Raw genomic sequence first — 16,596 nt, forward strand, 5'->3', positions numbered from 1 at the left:
GGGTGACATTAGAGAGTCACAGACTCAGCAGTCAGAGTCCGCCATCTCTGGACTTTCTCCATTATGAGAAAATAAATTTCTTTTTTGCTTAAGTCAATAGCAATTTTCATTTTGTGTTATTTGCAGTGAGAAGTCTCCCAGTCAATGTTCTATCCCAAAATATATGCCTAAATACATTACTGGTCTTTCATACAAATACCACACAATGACTGTGAAACAGACAATGTAGGACAATGCCAGGAGCCAGGAAGCTCAGTGGGGAGCACATCCACAAAGCAGGTTGTCCCCTGCTTTTTGAGGTATCGATACATTGATATAATGGGAAGGCTAACAACATGTTCCTGTGAAAACACAGCTCTGGGGTCAATCTCAATGTCCACTGTTATTGGTCTGTATACCCTTGGGGAAATTATTTATCCTCTCTTAAGTTTTCCTTTATTCAAGAGAAATAAGTGACCCTTGAGGAACAGTTGGAGGATTAAAGTTGATAATGCAAGTGAAGGTTTGCAGTCTCCAACATAATAAATATTCAAGATTGTTATTTGCTGTTGGTATTATTCTTCATAGTCAGGTCTTTAGAGTTCACAGACAAATGTTCTAGGTATCATTTTACTTGATTCTGCCAACAACACAGTGAGTTCAACATCCCAATGCCACAGTGGGGAAACAGCCTCAGAGAGGCTGCAGGAAATAGTAGCGATTAGAATCTGGCACACCGACAAGTAAGGAACTGGACAATCTTAGGGATGAAATAAAACCACAACCACAAATTTAGAAAGACACAAATTTAGGAGAAGGGTGGAGACTTGATTTAGAACACAGACAATTGCTTCCCGTGAGCACCAGGAAGGGAAGAAACACTGTGGCAACAGCAACAAAGAACAGAGTCAAAACTTCAATGTTTGTTCCCAATAACTAGATTTTAGCCTTAAACGTACCCAGTGAAGTGACAGCCTAGTCAATAAAAGCAAGACATATTCTGAGTGATTCAAAAGCGCACCTATGCTTCAAATCAACTAACAAGGAGCTGGACAGTGAGAGCAACATGTATTCTGTCAACTCACGAAATATTTTCATCAAGGAATCAAAACACAGTTTCAGTAGCTGTCAACTGTCGTCACCCCTAAAATATGTGCTATCCATTAGATGGCAGTGTAAGCTCAGGTTTTGATCTCCTGAAAGGTTTAGGCTATGCCAGGGGAAGACTCAGGTAGAGGGGTTGAGTGGGCAGATAGGAAGGGAAGAGGAATGCTTTTCACATATGAGCATTTGTGTTCAAGCATGGGAACCATCTGTAGCCATGACCCATGAGCGAGCAAAATGACCAAAATCATCTAAGAAAGACTATATTTGCCCCCCCCCCCCCAACCTGGAATGAGGTCTGGCTGCAGTGGCGCAGCTGCTGGCACTGCCGAGAACGGGTTTTCTTGAGTAGGTGGGCTGAGGACAGAGGGCTGGGGAGGAGGCAAGCACAGTGACAGCCTGCGTACCTCCTCAGTGTGGGCAGCACCCCTCCTTTCACTTTCAGTTTGTGGCACCATTGTTCTCACTCTGTTGTACTGAACATCAGGAGCATGTGCTACATGCATGTGGGTTTTCCTTTTTTCAATTTCTCAGTCTGACCCATTTGCTGGTCTCAGGCACCACATCCAGCCCACAAATCTGCTTTTATGAAATGTCGAAAACATACAATTAGCCCAGGCTCTTGTCTTCTACATTCACATTAAGAATTATTTTTTCTACCTTTCCGAGATTTCTAAGGGTAACTGCAGAAAGTTGCCCACCTTTTGTGGAAATAAAAACATTAGAGATGCATTGACTAGTCCAGAAAGCCATACCCAGACAAAAATTTCACACCAAAAGCAGCTCATATAGAAATGGGGGCAACACTTCCCCTGTGTACCCTCATGCCCATAAATGTGCCATTTCCAGAAACATTACTTAACAGCATCCTCGTGGTAGGCAAACAGCACTATTAAGAAATAAAACTCAGTGAACACTTTCACTGACTATGAACTTACTTTTACCTTCTTTTCCAGTTTAAATAGTTTGTCCCCATTACAAATTAAGCTGTGCAAGGAACACATATATTTGTGACAATCGGTATAATAAATCAGAAATACAGACTTTTTACAAGCAAATCCTAGTCTCAGTTCAAAGTGAAGTTGTTTTTTTTCTGAGCAATTAGTAACATTTTTATAAGTATCAAGGCACCATGTGTGCAAAACATCAGTTAAAAATGCAGGAATATGAAGGGCCTTAGCAGTTGGAGGTGGCCAGTAAATGCCAGTTGTTAAACCTGTGGGCTGAAAGACAACAGCAGGCACGCTGGGCACACCAGTAAAATATTTATTAAACTCTGACTCACACCAAAAAGCAATGAGAAAATTATATTCCGTTACTCCCACATTCTTTTTCATATTCAAATGAACTGACCGTCACTCCCAGGGTCCCTCATGATTCCACCTCGTCCATTTTACTGTCCAAAGAGAATTCCCATAAATATTCATGTGGCAATTACCGGGGCCTGAGTCATCTTCCAAAAGCGACCTCACCACTTTAATCTGATAATTCATCGGGACCACAGGATTTTGTAACAAGTCCTCGTAATTCTTGAAACCATCTCAATTAATGCATTTCAATAATCAAGCAATATTTAAAACCATGTTACTACTTCTCCAATGACATTTAAAACAAAATTAAAAGTAGGTCCCCTCCAGCTTTTTAATTATAACCCAAGCCCCTAAATGACATTAATAAACAGAAATTAAAACCAGTAAGGGAAATGATCTTAGGGATTCTTACCTGAATGTAAAACCGCTTTCTGCAAGACCAAAGCTTTTACCTAAAAACTATGAAGTGAGTCGAGACAAATCCAACACCAACATTTTGACATCGCTTTTTCTTTTCTCTTTTTTCTAAAATAAGACTTCCCTAACTGAAGTCAAAGGATCCAATAAAATAAATGCCATTTTCCAGGCAATACTTTGAAAAAAGGAAAACACCACTTTTTGACCAAAAGCACTTGGTCTCTATACCTCATCTTTCCTTTTCTTGCTTCCTGTTGTATCATTCCTTTCTTTGGGCTGGAAAAACTGCAAAAGACTTTAAGTGGACAAAAAGATCACCGGCTCTTCCCAGGTTCTGATTCTGCAGATCTCTGCCTTTCTTTGTCTCTATTTTGCAGCTCTGTTCTAGAAACAGAAATTGGCTGTGGAGAGCTGACTGTGATTAGGGGCCTGGGGCCTGGGGCCTGGGCAGAACTTGTGTAATGCAACCATCCCAAATCAGGTAGGTTCATCACTAGTTCAAGCAGCCGTGTTGGTGTTTTAGCTGTACTCCGCCACACTCCACCATACTCCACCATACTCCGCAGTACTCCACAGCACCATGTCTGCTGCCAAAGGCATTGCTCATGCAAGCGGGGGAACCACTCAGGCCTCTGCCATCACACGTCAGGAGCCGTCTGGCTTCCTAGCCTTCTCCGGCTGTGGCCTCAGCCACAAGCCACACGCCACATCCACCCCCAGGATGCACTCACTCTTGGATTGGTGATTCTGTACTCTTTGGGGGTAATCACCTAATCCTCACAGTTTCTATCTGCAGTCATTCCAACACTCAGCTTTCATAGCCACCAGTATGACATGCAGACCCCTGCACTCAGGCCAATCCTTTGCACAGGCACATGGGTCGGGCACCCAGGATACTAACTCCACATGCGGCCTCTCTTGGGTCCCCTCTTTAGCTGTGGGCTCCACCACAAGCCAAGTTCTCCACCCGTCCCTCAAGAATGGGTTCCTTACCCTCACTTAACAATGAACAGGGGCATCACCCACAGGTGATTTTAAAAGACTCACTGCACTGACCTTCTTTAGCATACTTAGGCTGCTTAACAGCTGCTCAGGGCTTCCCAATTTTAGCACCAGCTCTTGCCTTCTCTAAGTTCACTTTTTTAATACATCTCTGCCTGGCTGCAGAGAACTTGGCAAGGGCTCTTCCCTCAGGCAACCATGGGCTCTTCTCACGCCTGCCCCATGCCTTGATTTTCATCTTCTGGGGTTTACAAATGATACCATCCACCCCGAGGGTCCCAAAAACATAACATTAACCTGCCAAAGTTTCTCCGCCTTCTGGTGGGATTTCTCAGTCCAAGTCCATTAGCTTTTCCCTGCGTCAGCACTGGGTGAACTCTGAATTGTGTTATCGTCTATGATTCTGCTGCCTCTGGGGTGGTGGGCTGGTCCTCCAGGGCTGTCTCCTCCTCCACTCGAGGTCTCGTCCTGCACTTTCCAGACCTGGTCCCCTGATGCTGCACTCTTGCAGCATCTTTAGCTCTTCCTACAGCTCCTTGTCTTTGGTCACCACCTGTGCTGCCATGGTGCCTCCAGCGCTGTCACAGGCTCAGTCTGCTACTCCTCAGTCCCTCCTTAAGTCTTCAGAGGGCTCCATACCCATCTGCATGGAATCATCCTGCTGACTTACACCAACTGTAGTGGCAGGATGGGCACAGTGCAAGATCTCTATGATCCTATGCAGAGGGGTAAAGGAGAATCCTGGGGCCCTCAGAGGCTTTTTCAGACTTTATTTGGGATTTTGCCAGGTACATGGCAGGCAGGGGTCCCAGGGGACCAGGAGGCTAGCAGTCCCCAAACCCCCAGCGAATCTTCACTCTTTCTGGGCTCTCCAGCGTTCTCTCGTGGTCTCGTTCTCTCTCTTCTGCTGGTTCCATTCCGCTCTCTCACTTATTCTTCTTCTGGTAGTTCCTTTCCCTGTGACACTGCCCTTATAGGCCCAGTCTCAGCCCACCTACATATGCCCACACCCTACTCCAGGTGCCCGCCATCAGGCATGCATTCAGGACCACAGGGATCCATCATCAATCCTAACGGCGGGAGGGCAGAAAAGCCTGACAATCACTTACCCTACAACTTGGTCATAGAAAGGGCTGTCATATCAAGACCCCGCTGCTCCCCAGGCTGTGGAAGAAGCCTACTTTATATCCTTCAGCATTCCCAGGCCTATTTCATCTGTCCTCTGGAATTACTTTTGAATTGGTTTTAACATTTTATTGGTTTGTCCATTAATTACAAGTTAAATCAAACTTCTGATGTGTTCATTTTGCGTTTGTATGAGAGTCAAGGCTTTCAAAAATTATCCTATTATGCCCTGACTGAGCAAATATTACCGAAACTTAAGAAAGAACTTGGAAGAAATACCATGGTTCATTTTACCCCTTTAAGTATTTCTTTAAGTAATGTACATTTTAAGATAGGAATACAATTTACTGCCCTGAACTCTTTTTTTAAGGTATAATGTAAATAGAGATTATCATCACCTACTTCAAAGTGATAAAATTTGCCAAGATAACACATGTGAAGAACGGGTCCAGAGGAGTTACTCAAATACTACTTGCCGGTCATTGACTATCCCCTTGTCTGTGGACTGCTCTGCTCATGCATAGCTTAGGGATCAAGAAGTATGAATTCAGGTCCATGATTTGCGGATAATTTCTCCTACTTAGTAAGCTGCCTTTTCATTTTGCTGATGTTTTCCTTTGCTGTGCAGAAGCTGTTTAGCTTGTCATAGTCCCATCATTTCTACTTGCTTTTGTTGCCTTTTGTTTGTCAAATCCACAAAATCATCACCCCTATTTTCTTCTAGAAGTTTTACGTGTCAGTCTCACATCTTTAATCTATTTGACTTAATTTTGTTGCATGGGGTAACACAGAGGTATGGTTTCATTCTTTGGCAAGTGACGGTCCAATTGTCCCAACACCATTTATTGCAGAGACTGTCTTTTCCCATTGTATATTCTTGGCCCCTCTGTTGTAAATTAATTGACCGTATGTGGGTTTATTTCTGGGCTCTCATTTCTGTTCCATTGATCTCTGTGTTTTGATGCCAAAACCACACAGTTTTGGTTACTATTGCTTTGTTCTTCTCAACACTGTTTTGCCTATTTGGGGCATTTGTGACCCAAATATTTGGGGCACAAATATTAACATTATTTGTTCTATTTCTGTGACAAATGCCTTTGGAATTTTGATAGGGATTATACTGAATCTATAGACTGCCTTGCACAGTATGGACATTTTAACAATATTAATTCTTCTGATGCAGGAATACAGAGTTTCTATCCATTTATTTGAGTCTTCTTCAATTTCTTTTATCAATATCCTATAGTTTTCAGATCCTAGTTGATTTGCTGTGCATTTTTCTGGGCCTGTCTTTCACCTGCTTGGTTAAATTCATACCACTGTGATTAGAAAAAAATGTTTGAGAGGGTATCATTCTTCCTAAATATATTAAAACTTTCCTTGTGGTCTGACATATAAGCCATCCTGGAGAATATTCACTGTGCTCTTGAGAAGAAAGTATATTCTGCTGTTTTGGGATGGAATGTCCTGTGTTTATCTTCTAAGTCCATCTAACCTGGATTTTCCATGGGTGGCCAATCTATCCATTGATGTATTATGGTATCAAAGTCCCCAATATATTTGTATTGCTGTATTTTCTCCCTTTAGGTTTGTGAATATTCACTTTATATATTTTGGTGTCCCTATGTTGGGTGCATAAATAATTACAAATGTTATAGCCTCTTACTGGATTGACCCCGTTATCATGGTGTAACATCCTTCTTTTTCTCTTATAATGGACTTTATTTTAAAGTCTGCTTTGTCTGCAATAAGTATAGCTATCCCACTTATCTCTCAGTGTCCATCTGCATAGAACATCTTTTTCCATTCCATCACTTCCAGTCTGTACATGTGCTTACATCTGATGCAAGTCTTTTTTAGGGAGCATATAAATGGACCTTGTTTTTGATACATTTATTCATATTGTTAATTTCATCCTGATTTAAGCACTTCTTGGATGAATGTACATTATGCTATTTTAAGATATAATTACCCTGAAATCTTAAGTCGTTAAAAAGATTCTTTTCCTAAGTGGCTGAGCAATTAATCATATATAAGCAAGAAGATCAAAGATTCATAATAAAAATGACTAATATTTATGAAGCACTTGCTATGAAGGAGACACTATTCTATTTTAAATATTCACCAGCATTGAATCTATAAAGCCATCCTGTAACCCAGTTAGTCCACTTTATACCTAAGAAAACTGGGGCAAAGAGAAGTTAACTAATTGGCTCAAAATCATACTGCTAGTAAATAATAGAGTCATGATTTGAGCCGAGAGTTTGGCTCCAGACTAAATCACACTACCTTTCAGAGAAGACAGACAGGAAAATTTTAAGGCGTCAAGTACTTTTAGGGCCATTACTCCTGGCTGCTGTCATCAGTGCCACCAGAGGATTGCCCTGGAAGGAATTAACACAAAATCTCACTGGAGTGAGTTCAAGCTCACCCACTCCCTTTAGGTGGCAGCAGCAACAGGAATAGTAAAGACAACCCAAGAGTGAGAGGACGCGAGAAAGTGAAGAGATCAAATATGAACTATGTGCCAAACTAAAAATTAAGAAATTTTATGACAGTCAATGTTTGTTCTACTCCTAACTTTGATAGTTTTGTCTAAGGGTCATAGAAAATTCACATAATATCCCTATGCTCCTAGTGCCGACATATGAAACTGTACCTCCTTATGAAGAAAGGATCAAAGGGACCTTCTGCTCTCCAGGTCTTTAGCGGGAGGCAGTGGAAGGAGATTGCTGAATGGTTTGCTTTCCTTCTGCAAAGTCTATTCTTGCTTGAAATTGCTTAAGTAATCTAATACCTAGCATTCTTTTCTGGACTTTCCTAACCTTAAACTCTTAATTTATGGAGCACTGAAATCCCTAAATCGACCCCAGAATGACCTGTGCTGCCCAGTTGCTGCAAAGCTGTGACCTAGGGCTTGAAGCTCCCTAGAAACAGCAAGGCCCCAGGACATTTGCACAATACCCTCACAAGATAAACACAAGTGCTTTCTCTCTCTCTGGGCCGGGGTAAAACCAAGCAGATGGAAAAGAAGCTTACTATTTGTATTCCTAATGGTCCTTCAAGTGAAGGCTTGAAGGTTAAATATATAAAGATTAGAGGAGACTTTTCTCTATTCCTAGAAAAACCTAATATTAAAGCTAAAGTTAACATGTTTAAAGAACTAATTTGTCACTTTCAGTAAGTGTTTATGGAGCAATACTTGGCATAGAACTTCACCAGCAGACTCAGTAAAGACAGAAATGAAAGTAGACACAACTAATGTGTTAGATGACTTGTTAGATAAGATATCAGGATAAAGGTACTAACTGTGAAAGCTACTAAAACATATACTAGACCCTGAGAAAAGAAAATTCTAGACTGGTTACAAGACATCTTGAAAGATGTCATTTACCTGCCACTGTTTTGGGAGTGAGGGCATGTCTGGGCTACGTGTGAATTAAAGGAAGGAGTTGTGAACAAAAGCAAAGATGACACTACTCTGACATATTTCCACAAAAATCAAGCACATGGAAAATTCTATCCCGATCTCAAGCACCATCTAAATATTTAAACTGACCAACTCCAGATAATGTATTAATTCTCAGACCATGAAAAATATTAGTTATTAACACGTTTCAAGACACTTTTCTTCCTCACAAAATATAAACCCAAGGAAACAAAAGAGCTAAGTAAGTCATTCCCCCTCTCCCAACTCCTGCCCCAGTTTGAACAACTCTCTATCAATAAAAATAAAAGAAAACTGAGCACAGGAAGTACTCACTTTTCAATGTCAATGCCAAGTGGATTCGCAGGACGGAGGGACAGGGGCGGGATGCCTTTGTTCCTGTCAGTGCGCATGTCGTAATAATTCATTTCATCAACCCACACCGCAGACTGATCCAGAATACCTGCCAAAGTAAGGGGCACATACTTAACCAGATGCCAGACCCCACCCCTGACCCCTCACTCCACACTCAGTCTTGCCATGTTACTATACTTTTGAAGGACCTACAGGATGCATGCTAAGGTAATTTCTATGAGCTCTGAGGGAACAAAGTTCCAAATTTCTTTCTAAATGGATAGGGGCTTAACTAAAAACGCTAAGACTCTATAAGAAGGCAACATTAACACCTCTGGTTCATGGTTCCATTGTACGTTATCCAATAGGGAAGGCAAACAAATCACTGAGAAAAAGTCCTGTTAAGACAAATTATTTTCCAAATAATAAACTTACAATTCATTTGGTAAATTCAGCAAGCTATTCAGCAATTCCTTCTATAAAGAAATCATTCAAATACTTTACAAGAAATGCCACGGCTTGTGCCAAGGATATGCCTAGGATATTCAGGAATAATGACTAGGTAGACCCTGTGAATAAAATGTAAAATTTCTGGAAAAAATCCTCTCTTCAAGGTGACTAAGTACTGCATTACTCACCCTGGCCATGGAAAGAAACCCACAAAGTGCTCATGTGGGCCAGGAAGGATTCACAAAGGAAGGGTACTCATACCAGGCAACTTCACTCTGTGCAACCTTTGACCTCTGCAAGCCCACAACTATCATCAGGCCCATTGTCTCTCAACAGCTAAGCAAAGGATTTGTCAGAAGCTATGCTCAAGTCTACTTGGCCTGAGTCTAGATGAGGAAGCCCTTATTTTTCCTCACTGTGATCGATCCTGAGTAGGTGTTTTGAACAAAATTAATACTTTCAAGTAAGTTTTCTTTATCTGTCACATAAACAAGATGCAAGATGGTGCTGGAATCTGTGAAAAGTGGTTTCAATTCTTCTGGAAAACTGATAACAAATTTTTGCTTCAATCACAGTTCAGCTTTTAAATACATTAAGTAAAAAATGAGTGCAAATAACAGGGATATTAGATATGTACTTATATATGTATACATACACGCCATTTTTAATTTCCCCTTAACTTCCTTCCTTAAATTTTCATTTATAGGAAAAAAAAAAAAGGCTAGGAATTTAAGGAAGTAATGCTACAGAACGGCTGATGCTCTAAGATTTAAAAACAAAGACAATTTGTATGATTATTTATGCTTCTATATGAGGGAGAAGTATGGCCTGGATCTAATTATACCTGTGAGATTCCTACATTATGTAAACATTTATGTGGTACTGGTTGTGTTCAAGAAGACATTATAAATCTCAAAGCTGAATCTGATACTATGCTTTTGTGGGGAGGATGGCCGTGCATAGAAACAGCTATGAGAATAACAATTAATGAGACTCAACAACAACAAAGAAAATAATCCAGTCAAAAAATGGGCAGAAGAGCTTAAAAGAAACTTCTCTGAAGAGGAAATGCAAATGGCCAACAGGCATATGAAAAAATGTTCAACATCACTTGTCATCAGGGAAATGCAAATCAAAACTACCATGAGATACCATCTTACACCAGTGAGAATGGCACATATTAAAAAAACTAGCAACAACAAATGTTGGCGAGGGTGTGGAGAAAAAGGAACTCTTCTGCACTGTTGGTGGGAGTGCAAACTGGTCCAACCACTGTGGAAAGCTGTGTGGAGATTTCTGGACCTACTAAACATAGAGCTTCCATATGACCCAGCAATTCCACTCCTAGGTATTTACCCAAAGGACACAGAAACATCAATTCCAAAGAACACCTGCACCCCTATGTTTATAGCAGCACTGTTTACAATAGCTAAGCTTTGGAAACAACCCAAATGCCCAAAAATAGATGACTGGATCAAGAAGATGTGGTACATATATACCATGGAATATTACTCAGCATTCAAAAAAGATAAACACATGCAATTTGCTGCAACATGGATGGCGCTGGAAGGGATCATGCTCAGCGAAATAAGCCAAAAAGAAAAAGAAAAATACCGGATGGTCTCACTCATAGCAGGAATCTAGAAAACTTAAATAAGGGACCAGGAAAATGAATAACTATAAGAAAGTGAAAATCAAAATCAACAAAAAACTATGAACCAGAGACACTTTTAGGGGGGCGGGGGCGGGAGGGGAGGGATTGGGGTCAGAATGGGGGGCTGCAATTGTATGGGGAATATAACAATAAAATTTATAAAAAAAATAAAAAAAAAAAAAAAAAAAAAAAAAACCAATTAAGCATATTGAACTTATTGAGCACTTATTTACCTTGTGTAAGGGGCTATGCTAAGCAAATGTCACATATGTTCTAACTCATTTAATCCTCTGAGATAGGTAATACAATGATTCTGCTTTACACATGGAGAAAATAGTGCTGAAGTTACAATGCTAACGGTGCTGAAGCCCAAATTAGTATTCAGAGTCTTGACCTCTAGACCAAGATTTTAACCACTCCTGAGAGGAGGAAGCAAGTGTTAAGTGCATTTAAAAGGTAACTGAGTGCAAAGGATGGTTATTTCTCATTTCAAGGTGTAAAGCTGCGTCCAGGGCAGACAACATTTCATCTGAAGAAAATAAAGGCAAAGCGCACATTTTATTATTGCAAATCTGGCCAAATCAGGCTATTTCACCTCAAATCTTAACTGCACAACAGAAATAAGTACAATTATCATATTTGAGATTGAGGAGCTAAACCTGGCATGTCAGTAAGTAGAGGAACAGATTTTGTAGGGAATTGAGAACGCCAGCCATCTCCTGGTATCACTGTGAGCTCAGCAAATGCCTTTTGAAAAGTAATGCAAATGTTCACCAATAGCCCATGCTGTCCAAATAAACAAAACTGACTCTAAGTTAATGAAATAAGAGAGGGGAGACATTTTATACCAGTTTACCAGTTTTAAATTTTAAAAGACAACACCCAGTTTTATTTTCCTCTTTAAAATAAAGTCATGAAAGGCAATACCTATTTTGTCAGGCTTGAGGAGCTTGAAGGAGACAGTTGAGGTTCCTTTGCCACCTGACTTGGTGGTGACGATGATGTCGCCTTTATCATTTTTGGCTTGTCCCACTCGACACACTATCTTACTTGCAGACATCCATTCTGCTGTCAGAAGGCAATTATGTCCACAAATTGTCAAACCTGAAAATGCAAGCGAGCACAAAATTAAGTTCAAAAGAATCACCAGACCTCAGACAAGTCTATGACAGGAAAAGATAAATTCTTCTTGAGTTAGTATCGTCAGACCCTTCTTATGCACTGAAAAATCAATCTAGAAATATCTCCTTATTCAATAGTTACTTCTAGTATTGAATGTACTCAATTGCATTTGCTAATACACTGTTGTCTCTATAGGCTTGTCTCTTTTGTCTCTATTGTCTTATCTGTTTTTTCTAATATTTAAAATACTTTTAAGATTATATTTAAGATTCTTCAAACATCAGTAGAATTAGAAAAGAATGATCACAATAATTATGACTGCACCACATTCCTTAAACCGTGAGACTCTTAAGTTGCTTTCATAAGTATTAGAAGGAAAACTACTGCAATTATTTGAAGTCTAAGTTATTGATATAAAATTCTAAAGCATTTTATTGTATATATATCATTCCCTAAAAACATTCTATATTCATCCATCTCCTGAAAATAATCTGCACATACTTTTACTCGTGTTTAATTATACATGGTATTACAGAATGAATGAAAGTAGATACTTTATTTTTTTAAGCAGAGCTGGAGGTTGGTAAATGCAGCAATGTCCTCGGGCATTCCTGGACGCCTGAGTAAGCTGCCTGTCATGTCCACACCTAGCAGCCCACGCTGCCCAGGGGTTCCCTGATGAAATGTTAGCTCCTCCCCACTCTGCTCTTACAGTAAACCTGCCTCAGAAAAGGACAGCCCAGGAATGGCATCTTGGGCCCATACGGCACAAATTACAATATAGGCCATAATGAGTAAAGTCATTTAAAGACAGTGCAGGGGAAGATGTGAACCCAAGCAGAACACCTAGTGTGCACACACGGAGACTGGGCTCTCGCCTATTTCCTTTGTCCGTTTCCTCAAGATAGAGACTGGTGTAATAAATATTTATGGAGAAAATCAACCAAAATGTAGGTGACACTCATTCTTACTTCACACTTACTTTTCTCATCACTTAACTTTTTATACCCCTCAGAGGTTAACTTTAACAATTGCAATTTTTTTCTTAGTTACCAGAAACACCTCAAGTAATGCCAAATTTGGTTGAAAAACTGCAGGGAGGGCCTCAAGCCATCTTTTGTTACAACGTAAAGCACTATTTAGTAAGACTGCTATATTACAAACCATAAAGAGATAAAATGACTCCCTTTTGGAAATATTTACATTTACTGAAATAATGAATTTTAGGGATTTCCCAAAGATACCAACTGTTTATTCATATATTAAATTTTGCTCTTCTAATCACAGCTTTTGAACTTGAGTTTTAGGTTGGTTTACTAAAATGTGCATAATACACATTTTTAAATGGCCTCACAATTCCAAATTATTCTTTCAAAATGGGTATGTCTTTGATACATTTCCTGAAAATCAACCCAGGTTACAAAAAATTTAAACAATTTAAGAGGTTGAAATCCCCCTGGGATCTCCCATTCATCTCTTAGATAAGCACTGGGAGACTCATCAATGCATATTTGCTCAAGTAATTTCTATGCACACATAATTCAGTCTGTGGATTTTTCAAATGAATGGGAAATGTCTTAATCAGCAAATTGTTTACTATAGAAGGTGGATATTTTGATAGCATTCCAGGTCAATAGAGAACACAATATTTTTAAACTTTATAATATTAAAAAGATTCTTATGATTTGAAATATTAATTCACTTCAGAAAGGAGAATAACTCAACAATAAATGCCAGGACAATGTAAAGTTAACCCTAAAATAAGTTCCCTAGGAAATAATTTTCTTAGGATAAACTGAGGAACAGGAGTAGATTTCAGATGTACATATAAAGTCTTAAAATCATGTTCAGATGAACAAATGTGAATGATGCCGATGATGGTGTATGTCGGGGGGAAAAACTCCCCAGAACAATAGTTTATTCATCTACCTGTATCTACTATCAAGGTCCCTCTGACCTAATCTGATCTGCATTTAAAATTAATAATGAATAATTGCCATCCATTTAAACATAAGATTCAAACAGATGATTTCAAATGTCATGAAAATTAAATAAGATCATAAGGCCTATTTCTTAAGCACATTTTTTGCTAGGTTACTGAGAGCTAAGAAATCTGCTTCATGAAACATAATAACATCTTCTTTTAAAAGTAACTTGTAGAATTCCAAATAAAGTGTTTTTATAGTGTTTTACTTGGCTAGTGCAGATATCATCTGAGTTAAAAACACTTAAATTACTTAGTAGGTTAAGTTTGCTTTTTTAAAAAATGGTTTCTTGGCAATTCATAGGCAGGTTGAAAGCTGAACTGGCAAGATTTATAAGAGTAATACACACTTAGTCAAATAAGAATAGCACTGCCTGAAGCTAGAGCAAGATTGAAATTTACGCAGAGCTCACAATGACTGCCAGTTACAATGTGGGACATAGCCTCCATCTGGATGGGCTATTTTCATGCATTCTGGGGAATTTTCCAGTTTGGACACAGAAAAATCTAGTATGAGCGCTGTCAAATATTAAGACATAGGATTAGATAAGAGTATCTTCATAAAAAAAAGTATTTAAGTCTTATTTACTTAAGAATTTTAAAACTATAGAGCAAACCACATAAAATGGGATGTATTTCAATAACGCTCATGAAAAAAAGTAGCTGAAGTGCATAACTCAGTTATTCGACATAGTGCTAAGCTCCTATCTGCTTAGACTTTTCAAAAGCTTCTGTGGATGGCCAAAACCAGTCTATTTCCCCCACAGCTGTCACGCAAGAAAAACAAGCTCCAACTCACAATCTCTAGGACTTCACCATGGGAACCTCACAAGTTAAGAAGTGAGTTGACAGGGTGCCTGAACCCAGATAAATGTGTGTGGGGGTCAGAATCACATTCAGTCATAGACACTAGGTCCCCTCCCACATACTGTGTGCGCCTGTGGACCCTCACCTAGATCAAAGAAATTCTAACGGACCCTTCTGCTGTGTTTAAAATGCATTCTGTCCTTTGTGCTTCTGTCCTTTATGCCCTTGTCTTTCCAAACAAAGACTACTCCCAAGAGCTGAAGTTTCGCTTGCTCTAAATATGTAAACATTAGAGAAGCCCCAATGAAAAGACAGATTGACATGGGTAGAGGTTCATTTGAAGAGGTTCTTGGATGTAAGTTTCGAGCCTGGGAGGACAGAGAGCAGGAACATTTTCAAGGGTGCCCTAACCACGGGGCCGCTGACATCGCCAGGAGTGGGACCCCGGGAGGATGTCTGCGTGGATAGGCTCTCATCGCTGGGGTGAACGAGAGCCAAGTGGCCGTGAAATCACCAGCAGGCAGAGTCTAGAAGAGCTGAGGAGTCATGAGGAACTGACCGGGCATAATTCACAGAGCATGAAGGAAGAATACAGCTGCAGGGTGGAGGGGAAACTAAGGTATGGGATGCAGCATGCCAGTTGATCTGGCGATCTTGGTAGGAGAGATCAAAGTTGAGAAAAGGCAGACAAATCTCTGCTGCAAGAAGCTTTCTGAAGGGCTCAGTGTTAAGACAATGGAGATCAGATGTGAGAAAGTAATGATTTTTAACAGCAAAATCAGAAACCCAAGTAATTGCCACGTTTTCCTTCAGATCGTTCCGTACCCACCACACTGATTCTGCGTTGTCATTTTCACTACTTTGAAACGACACCTGCTCCACTGCCCATCATAAAAACAGGATAACCCCAGAGGCCCTGCAGTATCCTCATCCTTACCTATAAGGTCAGTTGGGCCTGTCCCCAGGTTTTCTCCTCTAATGGTGACCTTTGTCCATGGTATTCCTTCATTTGGAGAGATTCCTGTCACAAGAGGGGGTTGTCGGGCTCGAGACATCGTGCTTTTTTGAGCAAACTGGTGATCTGGTAAAAGAGAGCAATCTGTAAAAGAGAGAAAAAAGAAGTATAGTGTCAAGTGACATAAGTATTGACCAAATCCAAGAATTCTAGACCTTCAGAAACAAAATAGAAAAAGAAGTCTTTACATACAGTTCAGGTGTTAGCAGGTGTCACTGAGCCTGAGTACCAATATCTACTGGCCATTAAGTTTGCTAAGTGTACGCTAGTTAGCACTGCAAGGAAAACAGCAGGAAACAAAGTCATCAGTTCTAGCAACTTTCAGTATAATGACAGATAGAATCTAATGTCACCATTTAGTTCCATGCCTCCATCTCCTAAATCACAAATATCTGTCAGGAACTGTTCTCCTCTCAAAGGTGTTTGAGGAAGATAATCTGATTAATAGCATTCATAAATATTAAATTACATTTATAGTCCAAGATGTAGTGACTTTTACTTCATTTTTGTATTATACTTAGTACAGGCACTCTTTTATAAAGTGATCATTTCAATACACCGACACTTTTTGCAAAACCTAAAATGCTGGCATCTAAGCAGAAATGTGTGCATCCTAGCTGTTCACTGTTCTGAATCTAGCAGAGTTGGTAAAAGTGTAATTTCTGAGGTTAAATACAGCTGTGTTCAAGTCCTGACCTGACTTACTAACTCTGCTGTAAACCTCTGTTTTCATCCATGTAAAATGGGGCTAAAAAAAGAACCTTTGCTGGGGTGACAGTTAAGATTACATAGAATAGCCCTAGCAAAGCACCGTACCAAGCTTATAGCAAGTAGGCAACCAATAAA

General features: G+C 39.8%; 1 protein-coding gene across 1 annotated transcript in view; it reads right to left on the reverse strand.

Annotated features, from left to right (window-relative positions):
* EXOC2 (exocyst complex component 2) overlaps positions 1-15,790 on the reverse strand; it is a gene marked incomplete at both ends in the record, with an annotated part of 142,375 nt that extends 126,585 nt beyond the window's left edge. The window contains 3 exons of the mRNA XM_084228084.1: positions 8,701-8,827; positions 11,750-11,926; positions 15,673-15,790. Coding sequence (XP_084084210.1) covers positions 8,701-8,827; positions 11,750-11,926; positions 15,673-15,790 — 422 coding nt within the window. The remainder of the gene's footprint in view (positions 1-8,700; positions 8,828-11,749; positions 11,927-15,672) is intronic.
* Between the last annotated feature and the right edge of the window lie 806 nt (positions 15,791-16,596).

The sequence above is a fragment of the Talpa europaea genome (genome assembly GCF_964194135.1).
Source record: "Talpa europaea genome assembly, chromosome: 2".
NCBI classification, from domain to species: domain Eukaryota; kingdom Metazoa; phylum Chordata; class Mammalia; order Eulipotyphla; family Talpidae; genus Talpa; species Talpa europaea.